At 38.7% G+C, this 23615-nt stretch overlaps 1 protein-coding gene across 4 annotated transcripts in view; it reads right to left on the bottom strand.

The window, feature by feature from the left end:
- TOX (thymocyte selection associated high mobility group box) overlaps window positions 1–23615 on the bottom strand; it is a 290420-nt gene that overhangs the window by 114261 nt on the left and 152544 nt on the right. For all 4 annotated transcript variants that reach the window (XM_070630540.1, XM_070630541.1, XM_070630543.1 and 1 more), the window contains one exon: window positions 8774–9016. In XM_070630540.1, coding sequence (XP_070486641.1) covers window positions 8774–9016 — 243 coding nt within the window. The remainder of the gene's footprint in view (window positions 1–8773; window positions 9017–23615) is intronic.

The following is a 23615-nucleotide window of genomic DNA, read 5'->3' as shown; positions in this document are numbered from 1 at the left end:
ACCTCTTTTGCATCCAGGTTCTGTGCTGCTTTTCCCAAACTCCCTCGCAACACTTAAGAAACACTTTATTAACAATTTGGAGGTTACAGCTAGTGACTGAAACCTCCCTGCCAGGGCCTGGGGCGTCTAACCTATGGCCTACTTAGAATCTGTTTGTCCAAGGACAATTATGAGTACATAACTATAATTTTATTCCCTCTTTTTGTTTGCTAAGGAATATTTAAATAATGGATATCCAGCCAGAGAAAAGATGACTTGAAGAGTGACACCATGATCGCCTTCCCAGATGTTTGCCTTCAGGACGTGAAATGAGTGACACAGAAACAAGATGGGGAGTTACTGGCTAGATGCCAACGCAACAAGGGACACACCGCAAGAGTGATCGACAGGTCACAAAGTAAGTACGTCGGCAATCAATGATGTTATTAAAGACCTATCATATAACGTCCATGTGGGGGCAGAGAACTATTTGCAAAATTCGGAAATTAATCTGCAGTCACAGGTTCTGTCTGGAGTTCTGCCTTCCATTGTGGTCGGCATTCCTTAAGGTCGCAAATTTAAAAAAAAAAAGAAAAAGGAAGTTCATTTGATTTAAAAGTTGAAAAATATGACCTTTGAGGAAAGGTTAAAGGAATTGGGGTTATTGGGGCCAGGGAAAACACAACTGCAGAATTGACTTAATAAATGTCAAATACTAGAAATCAACTGTTCTCCAAGCATTCAGACGTCTGAAGCACAAAGAGTAGGCTGAAACTGCAGCAAGAGATTTGAGTTTAACTTTAATAAGGAACTTCCTGGAAGGAATCTAAACCTCTACTGCAATTTAACTTAATGTTACAAGGTTAATTAAACACAAACAGGCTACCAAGGAAAGTTGTGGAATCTTGGCTCTTAGATAGAAAACCACGTATCTTAAATGGTTTGGGTTTACCTCTGCTTGGAATTAAGAGACTGGATCGAATAACTCCCAGAGTTTGCTGGCAGTCTATTATACAACTGGTTTTATAGCTTTTTGACTTCCTCTGTGCATGGGCGAGGCACACATCCATAGGAACTCTCGAGTTGAAGAAAAAGTACAACAAACCCTACGTACAAAGTGACTCGAGTTTTCTTACTTGGCATAAGAGAGGAAAAGCATTATTTTTAAATTGGCTCTTTTCCTGCACACTATTAAGGAGAACTCTAGTTTGGGATAACACAATTACAGCACTCAAAGATAGTCCTAAATCGTTAACATACTGAGCCCATTGAACTAATCATTGATACCACATTCAAAGTCGTCTTTTTGAGCAAAGTAAGAGCTTAAGCAGAGAGCTTAACATCTAACCACAAGCAACGCTTATTTTTGGCCTTATTAGGAATTTGACATTAAAAAAAAAAACCCAAACCACACACTTTTATTATATATGGTCAACAATAAGAACAAAAAGCCAGCCCATTTCTCACAGTATTAAAGTGGTTTAATGCATTGCTCTCATGTGCTGCAATATTCAAAAAAGGATAATTTGTGAAAAAAAAATGGCTGTAGTTGCTAAACATTTGATGAATTGTGGCATAATGTTAAATAATTATTCTTCGCCTTTTTTTCTCTTCTGTCAAAGTGGGCCAAGTCATTTCTTTTTATTGCCTTTCCCCCCTGTTTTTTAAAGAAAGAAACAAACCACTGTGGCATCCACTTCATTTTAAACTGATGCTTCCATTATTTCATATCTAAATGGGGCTGACATCATCAGCTCCTTCGTGTCCTGAAAGATATCTCCCTCTGGTCCACTGTTGCATACTTGATGCATTACATGAAATAAAATATCTCAAGATTTTGAAAATATTTATTTCAAAAACAGCAATCAAATTGTCTGTAATCACATTTTCTGCTGGCTTTCCAAGCTGCATTATTCAATATGCTGGTGGTCCTTACCATAATGGCAACATATTAGAAATTCATGCTGATCTAATATATCTGACTTACTGGATTCGCGGCACTCCTTATAGACGCAGGGTGACACTCCTGCTTCAGTTTTGAGTGTCCTGCACAGGACCTACCGAAGTGATGGTTGTCAAAACAGTTGTATGCTTGCCTTTGAAAGCAAAGTGTGCCACCACTGAATGCTAAAAATGACAATAAATCTGAGTATATACATTATGTTTGCTTTTGTTGCCTGGAAAAATAAGGCATTTGGGAAATAAACCCCCCAATTTTATTGCCTTTTAACATCTTTTTCCATTTTAAACTCCAGAACTAGAAATTTGAAGCATTCAAATAAATTGAAATCTCCTTTGTTGCTTTTTTCATTGTAAATTTTCTATAATGTGTCATTAGGAACCACACTCTACGAAAGGCCCAGGTTCTAAATGAATCCTTTCTGCGAGGCCATTCTAAAACTTTGCACGGTTTTTCTTTGTATGAAAGAGCTTCTGTTGACTGCACAAAGAACAAGCAATCGCCACATACAGGCCAGGCAGCGAGGCTGGATGACTTTACACAGGGTTGTATTTTCCCTTCCACCCATCCATGATTAAACCCAGCAGTGAATGTACCAGAGAGGAGAGAAAAGGAGAGGCTCTTGATTTCAGTTTGTAGGAATGAAAGGATTTTTCTAAACCATGAATACTTAATACGAACATTTTCTTATTCTACCTTTCTCCCAAAATAGTTCTGTAGTTTCTTTTTAACAACATGAAAACACTGTTCGTTCTCATGAAGCGACGTCACTGTCTTCTTAATAGCAGAATAACATTTTCCACTCTAAAGAAATGTTCTGTTCAATGGATTCAAATATCGTAATAGCTGATTAGGCTTTGCGGGCACAGATAAAACATTGAGAAAGCCAAAGCAATGGTAGGAAAAATCACTAAGTAACTAAAGCGACAGGTTGAGTAAGTTGTGATTCTGGATCCGAGGTGCGTGGTCGATAGAGAATGAATCATAGGAAAATGCTACCCCGGAAAGAATCTCAGAGATCAGTTAGTCTTGTGGTTTTCCATCTTCTTGGGGGGCAGACTCCTTTGTTCAAGGGGACTTTTACAAGAAATGAACAAGTGAGATGGCATAAGAGCAATGTCACTCTGGCTCATTCCTGGCTTCCCGTGGCTGCAACAAGCTCAGTTTGGACCCCCTGATCTCCCACCGCAGGTTACACACGGAGCGCAGTGAATTGCCCATGGTTAACAAGCTGATCCAAGGCAGGGCCTGGCCCTCCAGACTCTCATTCCAGGGTTCTTCTAACCAGACCCCACTGTCTGAGAAGTGCAGGCTAATCAACTACCCCTTATCAAAATAACTCAGGGAACTTTTGAGAAAAATGGAACTCTTGCACATTGGGTCATGAACGGCTGTTTACCTTGGACCTAGAGAATCAGAGTTAATTGGCACTTATTCGACAGTATATACTAATAGAAATTCGACCCTGTTTTATAGCCTGGTTTTGGAAAATAGGGGCTTAAAGAAAATAGAATCTTTTTTAAAGTGCCAGAAAAGTAACTTTTTGTAGGAGTCCCAACTGACTACTAACATAAAAGGGTACAGGTAAGAATGGACTAAAAGGAAGTGGTGGGAAATTTGGGAAGGAAGAAATTTCACCTTATGAATGCTTCAGCCCATCTATGTTTATGGTAAATTTTAGAAGGCCATCTAGATATTGTACCCTGCTGGGGTTTTTATCAGAAAGAGATTCCTGTTGAACACATCCAGCACCTGCTACAGTAGTGACAGGCACAACTTTACAGATATTAACTATTTTAATGCTCATAATATTAGGAGATTAAATATCTCATTATACTCACTTTATAGATAAGGAAACTCAGGCACAGAATGATTATATAAGTTGCTCAATGTCACACAGCTGGTAAGTGCCAGTGCCAGGATTTGAACTGAGGCAGACCAGCCCAATGATGTCAGTTTTAATCACAATGGTCCATAAGGACACTCAGTAAAAGGTAAAGACTTCTTTGGTTAATAGCAGGCTTATTGCTGTCTTTTTTTTTTTTTTTTTTCCTTTTGACAGCTGTGAAGAAGATTAAGGATTAAAGTATAAATAACTTTTGGAAAATCTTCTCTCTCATGCATTTTAACTTCTCCAAAAGAGCTATACACAGACAGGCTTGCTTTTCATATTTTATTTAATAAAATTACATAACGCTTCCCATGAGGTAAGGACTACTATTATCCTTGTTTTTCAGATAAGGAAGGAAGCTGGGGTATTTCCTGGCCGAGCCACTGAACGAGTCACTTAACCACTCTGAACCTCCACTTGCCATTTGTAAAATTGGGCTAATAATATTCAGATATTGATTTCTAATTATGGACTAAATTTTTTATGTCTAATATATTAGACATCTGTAGGAAATGCTTATAATCAGTGAAATTGTATCACGTATGTGGCCAGTGGGGATAAGAAAGAAAGGTAGATATAAAAAAAATTTATCTTTAAAATAAAATCTCAGAAAAGAGTAAATATTGTATAATAGTTTATATAAAACAGTAACATATATAACACATAATAATGCATATATATTAAACATTACAATAACCTCTAAAATATACACAATACCTAAATGAGAACTAAGATATTTTCACCTCCTTGATCCATTCAAATTCTAAAATTCCATCATGTGCAAATACTAATGCAAAGATGTGAGTGCCATTCTAACAGCAAACGGCTCAGTTTTAATCACGTTGAAGAGCTTCGGGAAAATACAATTGGAGACAGTTGATCTTATACATAAATCTGCTTGAGGTGGCTTAAACACATAGGATTTTAAAATGTACAGCTTTTTTCTAAAGCTTTTGTTAGTTTTCAGCTTTATTAGTTGCCCCCTATTGTAAATGACCTTGAAAGAAGAGCTCAGGAAGAACACTGTAATTCTAGGTGGGCAGCTTTTACACCCTGATTTCTCTTGCCATTATTTTCCTTGTCTATACGAGCTTTGATGACTTACATTCTGCACTATTCAAAAATGTATTTTAACAATTGGCAAACCAATCAATAGTTTCGTTGTTAAATTTTGTCATCACATTAGAGATGCACAAAGTTGCTTGGAAAGGGTTTCAGTCAGTTTTTATAAAGAAGCCTTCATAGTCTTAAAATTTCTTTCCAAGAAAATAATCCCTTAGTGCTTTTGAAATGAAAAATATGGCAATATGAAAAACTGTTCATCTTTAGATCCATATATATTTCGCAATGATGTGAAAACAGCTTAGGGGCTCATCTTTCTGTTCTCACTGTCACCACCTCGTGTGTCTCCTCAACACTCGTTGCCTGAGTTACGAGCTCGTCAGACTCCCACACCTCTAGTTTTTTACCACCACTGTTCACCCAGGGAGATGCCAGAAGGATTTTCCTGTGACACTGCTTTCATAATGCTTTGGCCTAAGTGAAAACAGCCAATGGTTTCTTAGAATCCATCATGTCAAGCCCATAGCACTTTGATTGGTTTTTGAAGCCTTTGGTCAAATCCCCCAACTAAAAATATCCAACTTGCTTTTCAAACGCTCTTCAATATGCCTTTCGTTCCTCACTATTCAACCAAATCAAAACCATCTTTCAAGCCTTGAGTGCAGTCCTACCTTTGCCACTAAGTTTTATAAACTGCCCAAAACAGATTACTCTAAGCTTTTCCAGCTAGGAATTCCTACGGGCTCCATGGCCAGTGGAACTGAGTTTAGCACTTCTCTTGGTCTCTAATTGCTTCGTGTCTCAGTCTAATCGTTTCATACCTATTTATGTTTTTTTCTGTAGTTTATAAGCTCCTGAAGGGCAGTGATTACATGTCATCGTCATTTGAGCCCTTTCACACATTTAGACAATGGTGAGCATTTAAAAGGTACACTGTGATGAATGGCATTCTAGACACATGATAGCTCAAAATAAGAATTGAAGAGCTTCCTTGTTGCTCAAAGAAATTAATAGATCCCAATAAAGATGCCTTTTCCAACTTTATTAGACTTCTATTGGGACTCTATAGTACATCAAACTCTGGCTCCTGGAATCCCGCCAGAGATCCAAGCCTTGAAACAGAGTTCTTACAACAAATTTAATCTCCAAATCTACTTTTTCAAGACCACACTGACTTAAAAAAATGAATTTAATATAGCTTTAGTGTCAGAATCAACATCAACTAGACCTATGCTGTCCAATATAGTAGCCACTAGGTACCTGTGGCTCCTTTAAGTGTAAAGTAATTAAAATGTAATAAAATAAAAATTAGTCCTTCAATCATACGAACCACATTTAAAGTGCTCAATAGCCAATGACTACGGTTATTGGACAGCATGGATATCAGAAAAGCCATCACCACAGAAAGATCTCTTGGACGGTGTTGAAGGCTAGTCAAAGCTGCACCAAGATGCGTTATTTGTTGGAGTAGCTTTTTACTTAAAGCACAAAATGCTAGGACAAAGACTGTGAGTAAGGAAAGAAGATGTCCACCTCAGAAAGTGGTCTGAGAGGTAATGCGAAGGGCCACCATCCTGTGAAAAACCCTGTTAGACTCTCCTTGCCAAGAGCTAGAACGGCAAATTAGAGCTTCATTCAGGCCACACAGGACCCCTCCAAAGTGTTAAAAGTTCCAAGGGAAATACTGTGTTGAAAGGAAAACACCTAAGTCCAGTTTTGACAGTTTTGTTTGGTGCGGAGAGCAGAAAGGACTTTGGATAAGCCGAAACTCCTGGTAGGGAAAGAGGAAAGCACAGTGGAGGAAGGGCCTAGAAAGTGGTATATTTCACATCTGTGACTAGGTCCAACCCTGAGCTTGTCATTTGAGGATGGAGTGACTGCCATGGATGGCAAATCTGGGAAAACCCCAGACACATATATATTGAAGTTGCACAAGCATTTTTTTTAAAGAGTGAATGGCGTATTGACAGCATCCTAGGAATGCTAAGATGGCAAATTCTAAGGGGGGAAAGGGTTTTGAGACTTAAACTATATAATTAAATATATCATTATTCCTCCTATAACCCAACTCCATTCACACTGTGAGGAAGCATAGAGAACAACACTGGTAGTTTATCTACTGTACCTGCTCTTCCGCTCCTTCTTTGTGAAGAGGGGTTGCCTATAAAGGCATGACCTGGATGCCATATTGATTTATGAACTGGGTCTGGGGAAGGCTTAGCCCCAAAGCGGAACTGGCATATGGTTTTTCAAGGTGACTACTTTGAAGTACACATCACTATTCAGATTTACACATTTAGTATTTTTGTTAGAAAAGCCATATTCTATTTTATGAAGTCGTAGTTAATAGGATAATGACACAGGGGAATGAAATCTGAAAAACAGGGGCAACAGTGCTGACTTTCCTGCCACTGCTAATGCTGCGAACCAGTTCTCCCCTCTTGGCCACCCAGCTGGCTGCCAGTTCTTAGAACTCTATACAGGACCATGGCATTAGGCTCTGGGCTTCATTCTCCAAAAACTCCTGTGGGGTTTCTTTAGACTCTCCCTTTTTTCCCCCTTGATGTTCACGATTAACAGAAAAACCTTCCTGTGAAGTCACTCAAGTTAGAGATACATCCCCAAATGATTTAGATAAGTGATAATACGGAACACTTTCCTATCAGAAACAATATAATGAGCAAGCTAATCAGTTTGTTCATTTTGAACACGATAGCACTGTTCAGTGACTTACGAAAATGACAGTAGACTGAGCTGGACTGTTAATTGATTGAACAACGGAAACCAAAGAGTGCTAATTAAAAGTCACTGTTAACCTGGGAGAGAGTGTTATGTCAGGGTAAAAAGCTCTGTCCTTGGCCACATACTATTGAAAATATTTTTCACTACTTGAGATATAGACAAATTATTAAGTTTTTAGATGACACAAAAATCAGAAGGAAAAGATTTTATAAGTCAGTGTGTCTCAAGCATGGAATGCTTGTTAAAAATAACAGACCCCTGGGGTCTGTCCCAGTGGCGCAGCGATTAAGTTCACACTTTCCGATTTGGCTGGGGGTTCGATGGTTCGGATCCCTGGTGTGGGCCTGCACACAGCTTGTCAAGCCATGCTGTGCCAGACATCCCACATATAAAGCAGAGGAAGACGGGCGAGGATGTTAGCTCAGGGCCAGTCTTCCTCAGCAAAAAGATGTTAGTTCAGAGCTAATCTTTCTCAAAAAAATAAAAAATAAAAAAAAATAACAGACCCCTGGACTACCTGGGTAGGGGCTGGGAATTAAATTTTTGCTACTTTTTCACTAAATTTCGGAAGTGTAGATAAAATATTCCCGCTAAATTTGAGAAGTGTAGATAGAACATTAGAAGATTCAGAGTGACAAGTCTAATATCAAACTTTAATGAAGATAAATTTTGATCGCCAGATTATATTTCCAAATAAAAATAAAAATTTTCTTCTTGCTTTCCTATTAGACAAATTTTTTAGAATTTGAGAGGGGAATATAGGGGAGAAGCCAAATTTAATAGCAGTTCCTATTCAGAAGATGTGGGATCTTGCTTGTGTGAGAGATCCCGCCCTCGATGAGAGGTGGCACCTTTTCAGATATATTTTTATCTGGAAGCTAGTGAGACAGTTTGGCTTTGTGACAGGACATTCAGTCTCACATAGCATTTAGGACTTTGGGTTATAAATATGAGTGATCAAACACGTAATTGATCGATTAGGATTTTACAGGACTTATGGAGAACATATTCCATAGCTAAAAACTTATTCCTAGTTTCAGAATGTCTGTTATTACAATTTAAAACTTTTGGCATTAAATTAGAACTTGCGCTCCCTGTGCCCCTCGCTCCCCACCACAAATCGGTAAGCAGATTCTTACCACAGAAATGGAGTTGGTAAGCAGTGCTCCGTCCTGGCCCAGCATGTTGGAGATGGTGATTTCAGGTAGGTCCATATTTTGCGGATGAAATGGTAGCAGGCCATTATGGTTCATTGGGTGACACAGAGAGTGGTAACCAGGTTCGACTTCATTCAGATGCACCAGCGAGTGGTCGGGGAGGGAAGGAGGAGTGATGGGCGGAATGTTAAAGTCTTCACTTTCCAGGCTTGGACCAGGGTAGGACTGAAAAGACAACAGTGACAGTTTGCAAATGATCATCCCCAACTTCTTTCTCATCGTGAACAAACACACATGCCCCCTTCAGATATTGTCACAGGCAGCATTATGGATTTGGCAAAGACGTTTCAAACAGGCAGATTATCCTGCTGTGATTTCACTATTAGGCATGGAAGAAAATTGCCTCAAAGGCATATCTGCTTCTTGTATAAAGAATGCTTCCATTAGGCAGTTGTATTTTTCCAAGAAGCTGAACTCAAACAGATTTCAAAGGTCCCATTAAAATTTTCCAGAGTTTTAATCTAGCTGAATACCTTTTTCATGGAAATTGTGGAGAAGGAAGGCAATTTATAAAATTAATGTTCGATCAAACATGTTTCATAGGCTTCTCTACTGTTCAGATCACGAGATGTAACAAAATGAATTCCAGAAGTTCTGGGGCAATTGCTTTGGGTTTTGAAAAGCTACATGCTCACAACTGACAAAAGAAAAATAATTAGAAAAGAAGTAACTTAAGCATGTTGCATAAGTGTGGTTGCACGGATAGTTTGATACATGAAAAAAATATTGCTAAAAGCTATTTTTGGGGCTGGCCCAGTGGTGTAGCCGTTAAGTCCATGCGCTCTGCTTCAGCGGCCCCGGGTTCCCAGTTTAGATCCTGGGTGTGGACCTACTCAGCACTCATCAAGCCATGCTGTGGCAGCATCCCACATAGAAGAACCAGAAGGACTTAGATAGAACTAGGATATACAACTATGTACTGGGGCTTTGGGGAAGGGGGAAAAAAAAAAAAGAGGAAGTTTGGCAATAGATGTTAGCTCAGGGCCAATCTTCCTCACCAAAAGAAAAAAGCTGCTTTTATCATGAAGATGATATCATCAAAATAAAAATGCACATTGCTTTCTTGATTTTTGACTGTTCACATTTATTTGACTTTCCCCTAAAAGCTAACAAATAATATGGTAGTCATTTAAATTCAGTTCAGCCAATTTTGAAAGGTATTTTGCCTCTCAAAATACTGAAACATTTTAATATTCAAAAAATTTATAATATCAATATTATTGTAATTTAGGAATAGAAGTCAATCAGTAAAATAAATACCAACACACATGGGGCTTTTCCGTTTAGAAAGTGGCTTTAGATAAAACAGGAAGGGAGGGAGCAAAGAAGGAAAGAAAGATTATATGAGGACATTCCTGTTTAAAAATGGAATGTGGCAAACATTGAAAAAATGAGGAATGAATAAAATATTGTTACCAATTAATATCAAGACACAGCGACATTTAGCAGTCCTTTATAGAGCAGGTGTTATAATACGAAGGAAACAATTTGGGTCCGGATAATTCTTGCAAGCCTATCTTTCAAATTAAGTGAGTCTTCATAGCGTTTAAGGCAGTGGATAACAAGGACTCGTTTGTCTAACAGCACAGCGCCTGCTGAAGTGTGCAGGATTGGAAATGAGCAGGCAGAGGGTTGGAGCCAAAGAAAGTAGTGTAAGGTATTCACTGGCTGTTCAGCCAATAAGCTTCAAGCTCCTGCGTCCAAGTGCCTGGGGTTATTTTTTCCAGATGGCGTCTATTTGTCTAACAGAAAGAAAATCTTCAAGTTGTGCTTGCTAAATGTTGTACAAGTTCCGATCTATTCGTTTAGGCGCTGTCAGAAGACATGATTAAATGAAAAGCTCCCTGGAACATCTGGAATGGAGACCTGGTCACATAGAGGCACGTGCAGATTAGACACTGGGGTACATGAAGAAAAGATGTGTCTCATCTCTGCAGATAATTTTCCTTAAATATCTAACGTTCTGCTATAAAAAAGATCACCAGCTCTAAAAGTTCAATCATCAGTTACCAAATTTTCCTGTTTACAGTAAGTATCTCTTATCTGAAAAATTTATTAGTGCTTTGAGTCAAAATTACAAGTTTGATTAAATTCTCACTTGCCTGATGTATTTTAGATGAGTCTACAGATCTAAACCATCAGTTCCTGGTACAAGCATTCACATAAGAAGAAGCATAAAAGATGCGAAATGGGGAGGTGAGAGAGAGGGCAAGCACGTTTATTAATGCTGATTTCACAGAAACACTGGCTTGAGTCCTTTGACTACGTTGTCTTCATTTAATCTCTACAATAACCCTTTGTGTCGCTATTATTACCTTGTTTTCCTGAAGAGAAAATTGAGACTCAGAAACTAAAAAACTTTCACTTCGCTGGTAAACAGTCAACTCAGTACATACGAAGGATGGATATGCGAAGGAGGAAGGCATTTTTATTGCCGTGAGACTTACATAAGTAGTTTAATTGCTACTATTTTATTAGGTTGAATGATACAAAGTTGCCAATATCCAACTGTTTTTGATCAACAGAATATCATAATTTAAGAATTAGTATTAGCATTAGTATTAGGTGTCTCCTTGTCCCAAATTCCACCCCAATGCCCACCCCACTAAAACCAAGTATTTACGTGAGCACAAGAATTCATAATTTGTCTTTTTGTCAACATTTCAAAGGCTGAACATGTTGATACATATCTTTTAAGAAATTAATTGGTGTCTATTTGAAACTCTCCTGAATAAGGTACAAGTAATGACAGTGATAAAGGAGAAAGATGTTTTTAATTTTATAAACGCCAATTAAACCTCTGAAATACTCAGGGATAGTCTACTTATGGTATACCATTACTTTACATTCTAGAGTTTCTTCAGTAGTTAAATCTTAATTTGTGATGGTTTAAAGGAAAGTCTAATTGGTATCACTTTACATTCAGTGATAACAATTGTAGGGCAATTTAACTAAGCTACATGGTTTATTTTCATGTAATTACACATTAACGTTATTTAATCCATGCACTTATATCCCCAAACCACAGACACTACAACTTAGCCCGTAATGGGGAGTAATGCGGATCAACAATTTTAACAACATAAGATTATTTAGTCATTTCTGTTCTCTGCATTAGAAGTCATGATATGGTTATTTGCCATGACCCTATTACGGTGTAATTGATGCCATATAAAAGTATCGTGGTAATTGTATAAATGTCAAAATGTCACAGATCTTAAAAAAACTTCAATGTCAGACTAATTACTAATATTTTTTTATGTGGAAATGAATTAGCTAATTCCTCAACATTGATATCTATGACATGACATCTTTATTCTGATTTTTAAAAATTTAATAGGAATAAGTTTGACTTAAAAATAATAAGTTATATATTAGGACAATTTTCAGTTTTGGGGGGGATGTATTACAATAGGATATGATTCAATATTTTCCCTATTCCCCACATAGCTGCCTGGTTAGAATCGGTGTTCAGGGTTTGTTGAACGAATTAACAAATTAATCACTAAACGAATGCATATGTGAATGAATGGACGCTAAAACGACTCTTTAAAGGCATGAAGTTTGTGAACATACCACTATTATTCCATAGGCTTGAATAAATATCCTGTGTTCTCAAAACCTTGCACTGGCCAGTCAACAACATGGTATGTAACATTAATCTCTCAGCATGCCAGGAAGCCAAAAATAGCCCGTTAGAGATGTAAAGGCTTAAGTAGCCTGAGAAAGGCTGGGGCAGGCTAGTTTGGTGTCCTTCTCTGGCTGTTGATCTGTCCCTCTGAAGTGGCTTGCCTGTACCATCCCATAGTGACGCCGAGGTCCCAGAGGATTTATAAGGGTGAGTTTGGGGCCCCTTAACTCTCAGAAGTTGTTGGAACCTAATCCCCACTGCAGGTGGAACATCAGCTAAGGACCCGGTGGAAGCCTGGGTTCCACATCAGGATCCCTTGGGAACATCAGGTCTGATGCCCGGCCAGCAGCAAGGGCCTTTTAGACAAGTGGGCAGAGAGGGCAAGACAGGACACTGATCACCGAAACAGGGACACAGGTGATGAGACATGGTGCAGAGTAGTCAGGGAAGGCTTCAGTTAAGGCCATCCCTGGGCGACACAGTGGACCTGCTGTACTTGTCTAGTGACTCAGAGTCCTTTTCTGACTTGGGCTTATTTTCCTCCTTCAAGTCCTGGTGAAGCCAGGAGTTTAAAGGGTTTTTCATTCTCCAACTCCCTTGAGACAAAAGATCATTTGATCCTTTCAAGACCCCTGCATATCTTCATGAGACGCAGGGCTACGATTTTTTTAGCCTGAGTTAGAGACCACCAAGGAGTCAATCCCATGTTCTCTGAGGATCTGTGAAGCTGGGTTCCAGTGTAAAATGCTGGAGGTGGGGCCTTCCAAGGTGGCATCATCTTCCTTATCACCTTTTATAGTGCCTTTTACCCTTCCTAGTCTAGAGATCAGAATCTGATCAGCAGTCTAAGCCATACAGCTTCCCTCCTCCCCAAGGAATGATAAAAGTCAATGGTCACCATCTACACAAATGGAAAGGACGTATTCAGGGATAGTGGTACGAAATTCAAGCCAATATTTTAAATTTTATCTTGGATCTTCACCATGTGAAAGAAAGGTTCATAAGAAACAAGGAAGCATGCAAAGTGGTCTGCTATAAACCAGAGCCAGTCTGCATGATCCAAAGAACTCAAAATTATATTACTGCTACTCAACCAGATTCTCCCTGATGTTCAGCTACTCACTGGTCCCAGACACAGGAGAGTCTCATCATATTGCTGGTGCTGGGGTATGCCAGAGGGCTGCTCTATCTTAGTGCGGGAGGCTCTGTGCATCCCTGTGCGTGCAGGGAGCAGGAGCCAAGTGTCATGGAATGTGGGTCAGAGGGGGCTGTACTGTCATGAGGCTTGGCTAATTCTGGAATACGTATGAACTTTTCAAGGCCACCAGGGCACTGTTGGAAGCATTAAAATAGTAATTTCAAAATATCATCATCCTCAAGAGAGTATTTCTATGGTTCTAAATATTAGATTCAGTGACTATTTCAAGTCATTTTCTTAAAGTCTTACCAGTGGTATTTTGCATATTTAGCTTATAAAGTGCTACACCTTTCTCTGATGACAGGAGAGAGGTTTTGGTCCAGTTGAGAGGACTCGTAATGATTCCTTCAGTGACTGGTAAGAACGGCCACAGAACGTGCTGGAAAGAATCGAGGCTCTGGAGTCCAGAGACCATGCCCCAGAGACGGGGACTGTAGCCAGGTTCTCTGAAGCATTTATTAGTGTGGACTCTGGGGCAAGCTTCTCACTCCTGTGAGCCTCAGTTTCAGAACCTTCTTCATGGGGTTCTTACGAGCATTGAAAACAAAAACGTAACATAGGTAAATGTCTGCCATGTAGAAAGTTCTTGATAAATGGCAGCTTCAGCATAGCTATGGTTATTGTTAACTGGGTTTATATATGCCATGGATTGGGTCATGTCCAAGAAAACAAACAACAATAAACAGTATGGGAGAGGACTGAGACATCATTATAAACGAATTTCAGTATATTTGCCATTGATCACACCTGCCAAGTGTAGCCCCATTCATACATAATGTAGTCATTTAATTGTTCCCCATTAACAGCTAAGAGAAAGTTTAACCTTTATGCTAATGGGATTAAATTGTACTTTTGAAATTAAAGAATAAAAAGATAGTGGGAAATGGTGAACAGGTGAAGGATGCTGAAGAGCTCAGATGATAATGACAGTGCATAGTGCCACAATTCTGCTTTTTCAGAGAACTCCGCCGGCAGGCCTGCAATCCAGGCTCATCAGTTCCTGACTGTTCCACTCCCAGTGACCAAGTAAAATAAGAATGAATTTGGCAACCAGAATTTCAGCATCTGAGTTTGCAACAAAAGCTATACTTTCTAACATACTCTCTTGTGTCCTAGAAAGGCTGCCTTTCCTGGGAGATTCTTGGCAGGGAGATCAAATTGCTAATCAGGTGGATTGTTTTTGAGACAAGAGACTAAGTTAGGACAGTAACAGAGGATGCTTCCGATCTGTTTTGATTGATCTATTTGGAAGCTTTTCCAGCCATCTGACTGAAGCCATTGTCCTTCGCCAGGTCCAACCTTCTCCAGCATCCCCATTTCAGTGAAAAAGGAATGGAAACTTCTCACTTGATTTCTGGAAGATCTCATTCCCCCTGTCTGTTTAATTACATACTCACATTCCTTTTTAATCATATTGCTTTCCATATTCCATGACCTGGGTATCCTGTTTACATTATTTTCTCCTCCTGCAATCCACATTTCCTTTTGCTAGAACCTGCTCTTATTTTTTTATTCTTATTCTACATTATTACATCTGGAAGTGGGATTTTTCTTTTGACTGCAGAAAATTCAGGTTTCATACTGTCTAGATAGAGTGTTAATACATGTGACCAGGAACAAATAATGGCAAATCTCCTCTAGACTTTGCCTATTCTTTCCTTCTTAAAATCTAGTTTCTCCCATAAACAGGCCTTGTGTTTGTGGGTCTCTGTCCACATATTGCAATCATTATACAGAGCACTCAATCTTTGGTGGAAAGAAGTCCCATAACTCAGAAGAATTCAAAAGATATCATCTTGTACATATCTCTAAATTATGTGATGGCTTCATGCAATCATGCATACACTAAAAATATGGCTATGGTTATAACATTGTAAAATATGTTTCTCATATAGCTCTTTATTTGAAGGATGAATAGCTCTGCCATCGAATGTATACAGAATGCCTTAATTTTTAATCTGTAACATAATTCCTAAAAGTTTAGGATAGAAAAATGCCAATGTTTAAAGATGTTTCATCTTCTATTATTGAAAATTCTTGTTGCATGATTTAAATAACTGAATAGAAAGCAAACTGAGGAGTCCATTAGAAAAATGATAAACGACTTCTATATGTTTTCAGAAGTTAAGATATTGCATGTAATGGTGGTTTCTTTCAAAAGAGTTTAAACAGCATCAACATTATTTCCAATTTCTTTTGAGAAGACTTTCAGAAGTAAGTATTTTTCAGATTCTTTTGTCTCTGCATGAACAAGGGTTGATAGCTTGAGACTATAATGTATTACTGTGAAAAGCTTTGGTCTGTTACATAAATCATCTTAACACTCAGCAAGAATTGTCCAACAGTGCCATTCATGTGCTCCAGCCAATGATCCTGCAAACAATTTTTCTGTCTTTCTTCACATGCTAGACAATAGCAATAAATCATCTTCATTTAAAAACACACAATGTACTAATTTTTCAAGCAACAGTTATCAAAATGCAATTTCTGGTAGAAAGTACAACATTAATTTTGTTTGTGCTCGTTGATTTTAACCTGTGTTAAGTAAAAGGCAAGAGCGTCTCATTCGCCACGGAAGCTTTTGTTGTGTACCTACTAAGAGCAAGGCATCCTGCAAAGTGAGATTTGAGAAGCAAAGAACTATAAAACACAGTTTTCTATAAAGGAAGTAAATTAGAGGAGATATAAGAACTTAGGCTCCCAATAAAGACCATGTTGCAGTGTCGAGCTAAGTGATATCAGAGTGTAAACAAAAGAGGAATTATTCAAAGCTGGGATGATGAAGGGATTGTTATAAGCAGATTTAACCTGATAACAGGGCCTGAAGATCAGACACTTCTGCTGAGATGCAGTAAGTGATCAAGAGAGGATCACAAAACCAACAAATGAGCGAGTCCAGACAATACAGCAAGGCGAGGGCTTCAATCTCCAAGAAAACTTCAAAAGCAAGATTGGTCTCACCGATCAAAACAAACTTTGGGGTACTGGGCCCAATGCAAGCCACTGTTGGAACTGGTTTCTATTGGATTATGGGCTTTCATAATTGAAAAACCAGTGTGCAAAACCTGAGTGAGACTAGAAAGCAGAGTTGACTCGAGGCTGCCGCAGAAAATGCCTGACACTGGCTCTTCCGGAGGGCCAGGATCGGGCGAGATTTGACCCCACCGATAGGCTGAAGCTTTGAGGATTGCGGGGCACCGGGGCAGTGAGGCAAGCTCTCCCAGATCAGTGGTGTGTGGGGCAGGGTAGCCCAATCCTCTCCTGGGAATCACGGCTGGTGCTAGAGCCATCTCTCCTCGGACTTCCAGAAAAGTCTTTAGCACTTACATATAGGCATTTCTCCTGTTGTAATTCATTTATGGTACTGGAATGGAGAAGAGATCTGTTTCCCTTCAGTATTGTTTGGGGCCTACATGAACCTTCGAGCTGTATTTTTAGGGGACATTTTAAAACCAGGTGTTGTGTGTGGTTGTCATAAGGGCCTCCCCTTTGGCTAAAAAAAACCCAACTTTCTGGGAAACAAATAATGTACTCCCCCTACAACCCACAACCCACACTCAGATGCCCAGAGAGAGCAGATCGAAGTGGAGGAGCTACTTCTGAAACCCTAGTGGGGGCCCAAGGATGCTCTTCTTGTAATAGGTCATCAGTCCATTTTCAGTGTTTAAAGGGGAGAATGAACACATTTAAATTTCTTTGTTTAGCATACAATTATATGTACAGATGCAGGCTATACTTTTTTCAGTTTTCCAGATGTTTTCAATTTTCACATTGAGTTCATATATTGTGAGATTCAGTTCTACATTTTTTTGCTTTATTTTATAAATAATCCATGTTAACTGGAAAAAAATATGTACATGAAAAAAACTCACTCAATCCAACCGCTCAGGAAAAAAAAAAACCAACCCACTATTAAAATGTGTATCATTCAAGATTCTTTTTAGTCTACATTTGCTATTTTGGTTTTGTTTTTAATAATAAAACCCCAATCACAGAGCTCTGATTTTGGAGCTAAAAATGCTACATGCAAATCTCAGCTCATCTCTAAGTAGATATGGTTACTCAATTCCTCCAAACCTCAGTTTCCAAATCTGTAAAATAAGGATGATAATAGCATTCAATGTAGTAAGGGTATAGCAGGATTACATGAGATAACATAAATAATTAGAGTAACATACTGGCTCACAAAAGCAATCAATAAATTTTAGCAACAGTATTGTCATCATTATTATATCATCATATAATTTGATCTGATCACTTAAAATGGATAGTGAATAATTTTCCATGCCAATAAATATCATCCACATTATAGTTTAAATGGCTACATATTATATCACTGTGTGCATTTTCTACAATTTATTCCATTGCTTCCCGACATTTAGGGTGTTTCAGATTTTTATGTTATGAACCACACTGTGATGAATAACCTCACGCACTTTTTTCCTTAGGACAATGTTCTAGAGTTCTATACTAATGCTCAAATGGAATTACAGAATGCTCGCTCGCTGGAGAGAAGACCTCAGAGACGATGCCCCCTTCTCCGCAAACAAGGAACACTGAGGCCCAAAGAGGGTCAATGATTTGCTCATACTTAGAGAACTAGTTGGGCAGAGGAGAAAGCCATGGCATCATTATATAGATTTTTTTACATTTAATAATTGAATAAAATGCATTGGGTTTTAATAGACTATTTTAAAACATATTCAGCCTTTGAGCTTTAATAAATTGTCTTTTTTTAAAAACCTGTGTTAAATTGATTTTTGCTTACGGTCAGATTCTGTTTGCTAAATCATATGCAGGCAGCAAGCACGAAGTTGAGCATTCAGTGTTGGCCTCTTTTTAGATGTACATATTTTACATATAAACTTAAAAATACATGTTCTATGTGTTTATGGCCATTCCTTCCATTTTTGTCTGTTGTGCAGAAGTCAGTAAATATTGGGGATGTAAGCTCAAATTCTTCACAGAGAAGCCAGATCAGCAGAGGCGGAGAGCTAAGCAGATGGCCTATGCTCTCAGTTTGGCTCCCCCCGCAGTCAAGGGGGCCAGAAAAAGGAAAGAAAGGCTCCTGTTTCTACTCATCGCACTCTGATAGGCAACTCGTGCTCTTTGGATCTTTTACCAGGAAACAATTGCAAGAGGATCCCTAGATATTTGAGGATTGTCTCACTTGTTAAACTCTTTGCTAGAAAGGAAGCTGATGCTGAAGACAGGGACATGGAAGGAAAACAAGTTGAACAACTGGAGACAATTTCCTCAGTTTAATGAAGATGGAACCCCTCATCCTTCAGTTCCTCAGAAGTGGGATCCCTGGGGAGGATCAGGGGGAGGGGTGAGACGTCTTCTGCAGAAAGACCTCCTGGACTTCGTTTACTTTCTGGGAGAGAAAAAGAAACGTCCCGAGGATGGGCAAAGAGTCCTGGGCCAGGACAAGAAAAGCAGTAGGAATATGGAGGAAATGGGGTAGCAGTGGTGGCAAAGGCACAGAAGATGCTGGAAAAGAGGGGAAAGAAGGAGCTCAGCTCTGGAGGAACGCAGGTAGGGACAGCAAACAAACACTTCGCCTTGATGCAGCTTTTATGTGGGTCTGAACAAATATGAAAGATGAAATCAAGTGTGAAATTGCTGCTTTGGTAGGTAAACGATGGTCAAATATCTGCAATTTCATTTGGTTCAACCCAACATTTTTCAGAGAATTCCTACACACGTACACTACGGTTATCTCAGTACTAACGAGGATTGAGGTTAGCATGTTCACAGTTTGACCTTAAAGGTCTAAAATAAGATGAAGCCTAGCTGACCAAGGATGGAGTGTGATTCGGGCATTAGGCCTTTCCAGGTCAGGATCTTAGCTCCAATAGTTGCTACCTTTTTGATGTTCCACCAGTCACTCTACCTCTCTCATCCTCCTGAACTGTTCTAAGGATTAAAGGAGATAATGTACGCAAACCTTTGCTTAATTCCTTGTCCGACATGAGTAGCTGCCAACAGATAGCTAGTATTATGATGATGGATCTAATTCATTCATTACCTTGTGGGTAGGAGAGCGCTAACCTCAACTTCCAGCCAAGCAGAAGCTTCCTACTAGAGCTTAGCATCATCTTGACCAGCAAGGAGTTTAACTGAAGTCAGAGCAGAAGGAATAAACGGCTTCATCCTCAGTACAGATGAATCCAGGCTTCCCTGAGGGCAACTTGTATACTGGGCTGCTGGTCCTGCCCCATCCCTGCAATCCTATGACAGGCCCCAACTCCCATTCCTCCAAAGCCACTCTGCTTTGTGTGTTGGGAAAATAACATCTCACAGTAGGCTTAGTTCTTCTTGAAGGAGGGCCTTTTTCTGAACTGCTAGGAGGCCCAGTGACATGAAGAGAAGCCTTCATTATTGGTCTCCAATGGTGACCATCAGACCTCTTGCGAGTTTCAGACTAGGCTATTCCATGTGAAAAACCTGATGCTAGGACTAAGAAGTCACTTGTTGAACTCTGCTAGCAACAGGATCAATGATCATAATTTATAAATAGCAAAGAATGGGTGGAGAGCATTTTCCAAGACAACCCCCAATTAATTTCAAACCATTAGGGTTATAGTTGCAAATTTTTATATCCAAACTGCGAAATAACATAGATCAGAAAAAAACACAGGAGAAAGCGAGAAAGGAGAAAAAAAAAAAAAGGGATATAGATAAAGATTAAACCGAAACCCTCTTTGTATTTCTGGGAAGTCTAGCTAAGTCTGCTCCAAAACCGAGGAACTGAAAGTGCAAAAGGAAACTTGACACTTTTTTAAAGGTGTCTGGGGTAGCAGATGAGGATATGAAGAAGGAGGTCTCAGAAGAGATATGGGTGGGTGGAAAATACCTCAGCTTTTCCAAGCCTCAATATTCTTATACTAAAAATGGGCAAGATGGCTTTCATTTGATATATTGGCATATTTAAGTTTAGCGTTTGCTTAGAACAATCTTTAAGTGTCTTGGATATGGAGTTGGCATAGACAGATGACATCATTCAACATATTACTATTCTTAACTTGAAACACTATATCTATTTTTTAGACATTCTTTAGCAACAGGTTTATTATAACAAGGGCCAGAAAAGAAAATCTAGCATGTTATAAATTGCAAAATTTAACAGGAAGGATCAGTTAGCTTTTCAGAACTGTTCACGTCCTAAAGCAAAAACTCTTCAAAATACAATTTTGAACAAGCCAAAGGGCTGCTTTCTAAATGTTTCAAATGCAACTCCATAATGGGTCAGGCTGAGTACTGGAATAGCAACACCTTTTCCCAGTGCCTACACGTCTTGGTGTCATTTGACAGTTGCCCATTGAGCAAACCATCCTCCAAGTGGAGCTTGACGCTTTTTGGAAATCTGTTTTTACCACTAATGCTGTTCCATTCAGATGTTTTCATAATTTTTATCACTGAAATTCATTTCCCTGATGCTTGAAAAAACATACTCTTAGACAATGATAATAAAATTCTTGAGCATACTCAGCAACAAACATTCATTTTCTGAAATAAAAAATGAGTCTTATATTCACAAATCCCACAGCTTGGAAATGTATATGATACACAACATTTAGCATGTCAGCAGGCTCATTAGTGTCAATGAGTAGGAACTGGAAATCAGTAGACGGTGTGTTCTATACATGTTGATGTCTTAAAGTGTTCCTAAAATAGCTCTCTTAGAGAGGTTGATATAAAACACCTCTACTGGACGAATGAATTTCAGTTTAAATTTTAGGGTCTACTTTAAATTTTTGTAAGGAATTCATATGTCTCATGTACCTAATCATTTATAGCTAACAGAATCAATACCCAACTAAAAATAATAATGATAAATAATACGGGATAAAAAATCTTCTAAAATTCAACCATATCAAAGCGTAAAATAATCAAGAAAATACGCAGAAAGACTGATGTGTTTGACTATGAGGAGCCCTAAGATATATATTTGTATGATGCCTCTATTTAGTATCCATATAGCTATTAAGACATTTTTATAAACTGTAAGAAACATGTGAGCTATTTCAAGATATAATTCTGAAAAACAGACTTCCATGTAAGAAGCCAATTTAGGAAGAAAACAACATAAACAATAGTAACTTGTGTGCTCAAGTGAAGCATCTTTTTAATTTTGAGTAATGAAGATGTCAAGCCAAATGCTAGAGTAGTTTAACTTAATTAGGTGGCCTATTTTTCCAGGCATCCTTTCATTTCCCATTGAAAACTCAGCCTCTATGCAAGGCAACAAGAGCAATTTTGTCTGTAATGAATACCTCCGGGACTGCGCAGAATAATCATTTGAATGTTATGCTGAAGACTGGTTTGAGTAACTAGTTTGGGCCTGTTAAGATGCCAGACTTTGTTGGACTAACTAGATTACTCAAAGCATGGCAGCTTTGCCATTTTATTGGGTCAATGGTCAAAAAGTCAAGTTGACTTTACTCTTGAAATTTCTGCCAAAAGGAAACCAATCTAAAAGTAATTGGTCTAATTTATAGTTCAAATTTATGTCAGGATCATGGAAATGTTATGGCCCATAAGAGATTTTTTCCAAAAATGCTCTTAAATATTATACTTTCTAGGACCTTTTGTCATACTCATTTACTCTCTAACCTAGAGAATTTTCTCATTAGGAAAACACGTAATTAAAAATATAGATTAGTCATTACTGTGTTTGCAAATCGCGAAACATTATAATTCTAACAGCAGATTTAAGAGAGAATATTGTACAAAGGATCTTGGAGAGTCCTATTGGTTCCACTGCCATCGTATTGCTCATGACAAATAGCAATATGATACCATTGTAAGAATAACTGCCTATTATTATCTACTTTATTATCACATTAATTCTTTGAATCTTGTACTTGAAATTATTCTCTGAGGAGAAGAGAGTGCTGGGGACTTTTCTTAATGTATTGAGGCATTGACACCCAGATGGAAGGATGCTACTGGAATGGAATGGGCAGGGCCAGATTTGCCAAAAGTCTGCAGTGCAGGGCTGAAAAATCATTGCAAGTAGAAGACTCAAAGAATTAATGTGATAAAAAAAAGGTACACAAAATATTTTAATGCATTTACTCATCTTTTAACAAATAATATTGCATAATTCTGATGTATCAGAAATTATTCAAGACACAGGGGATCCAGAGAGAAATAAGAGCGAATCCTACCATCAAGAGCTCACAGTCAGAACAAGACAAGGAAATTGGTACCAGTTCTAGTACGCTACAAGCCACAGAAGGGCAAATATGCACCTCAGTAACTCCAGTTGGACACTGGAGAGGCACAGAGGTGCGTAAGTAAGGGGGGAAAGATGGATCATTCAGCAACAGTGAGAGGAGAAATGAAAAGGTGGAAGTGAGATAAGACAAGACAAGCTAATGAGAAACTGTGAGGCCCAGAACTCAGGCAGTAATTATGTAGAAGGAAAAAAGGAGACAGATTCAAAAGTTATGAACAAAGTAGAATCAACACTATCTGAAATTAACTCAGAGCTGAGGGAGAAGGGAGATTCTCCAAGTCTCTGTGTTGGGTGACTGGGTAGGTGGTGTTAACTCTTATGACTACAGGCAATAAAGGAAAAAAAGGATATTTGAGGACTGAGGGAATAGGTGGGAGGTGATGAATTTCAATTTGTTGAATTGACTGGTTAAGTCTGAGCCGCTGTCAGGGACAGGTGCCCAGTGGAGTTAGAAATCAAACCTGAAACTCACATGAGAGAGCTACCCTAGATGTACAGATGCTCTTCATCTTTTAGATTCAAAATGTATGGTATGAAATGTATGTCAAATGCTTAGTTGTACGATTCTAGGAAAAAATATTATTGTTCTATTTTATCGCTGTTACTTTTTCATCTTGAGATTTGAGGGGCCAGGTAAGACAGAATTCCAGTGGGAGAAGAGAAAAGAAGCAGAGAGAAATATGACCAC

The sequence above is a fragment of the Equus przewalskii genome, chromosome 8 (assembly GCF_037783145.1).
Source record: "Equus przewalskii isolate Varuska chromosome 8, EquPr2, whole genome shotgun sequence".
Classification (NCBI taxonomy): Eukaryota; Metazoa; Chordata; class Mammalia; order Perissodactyla; family Equidae; genus Equus; species Equus przewalskii.
This window is presented reverse-complemented; position numbering and strand designations above follow the sequence as displayed.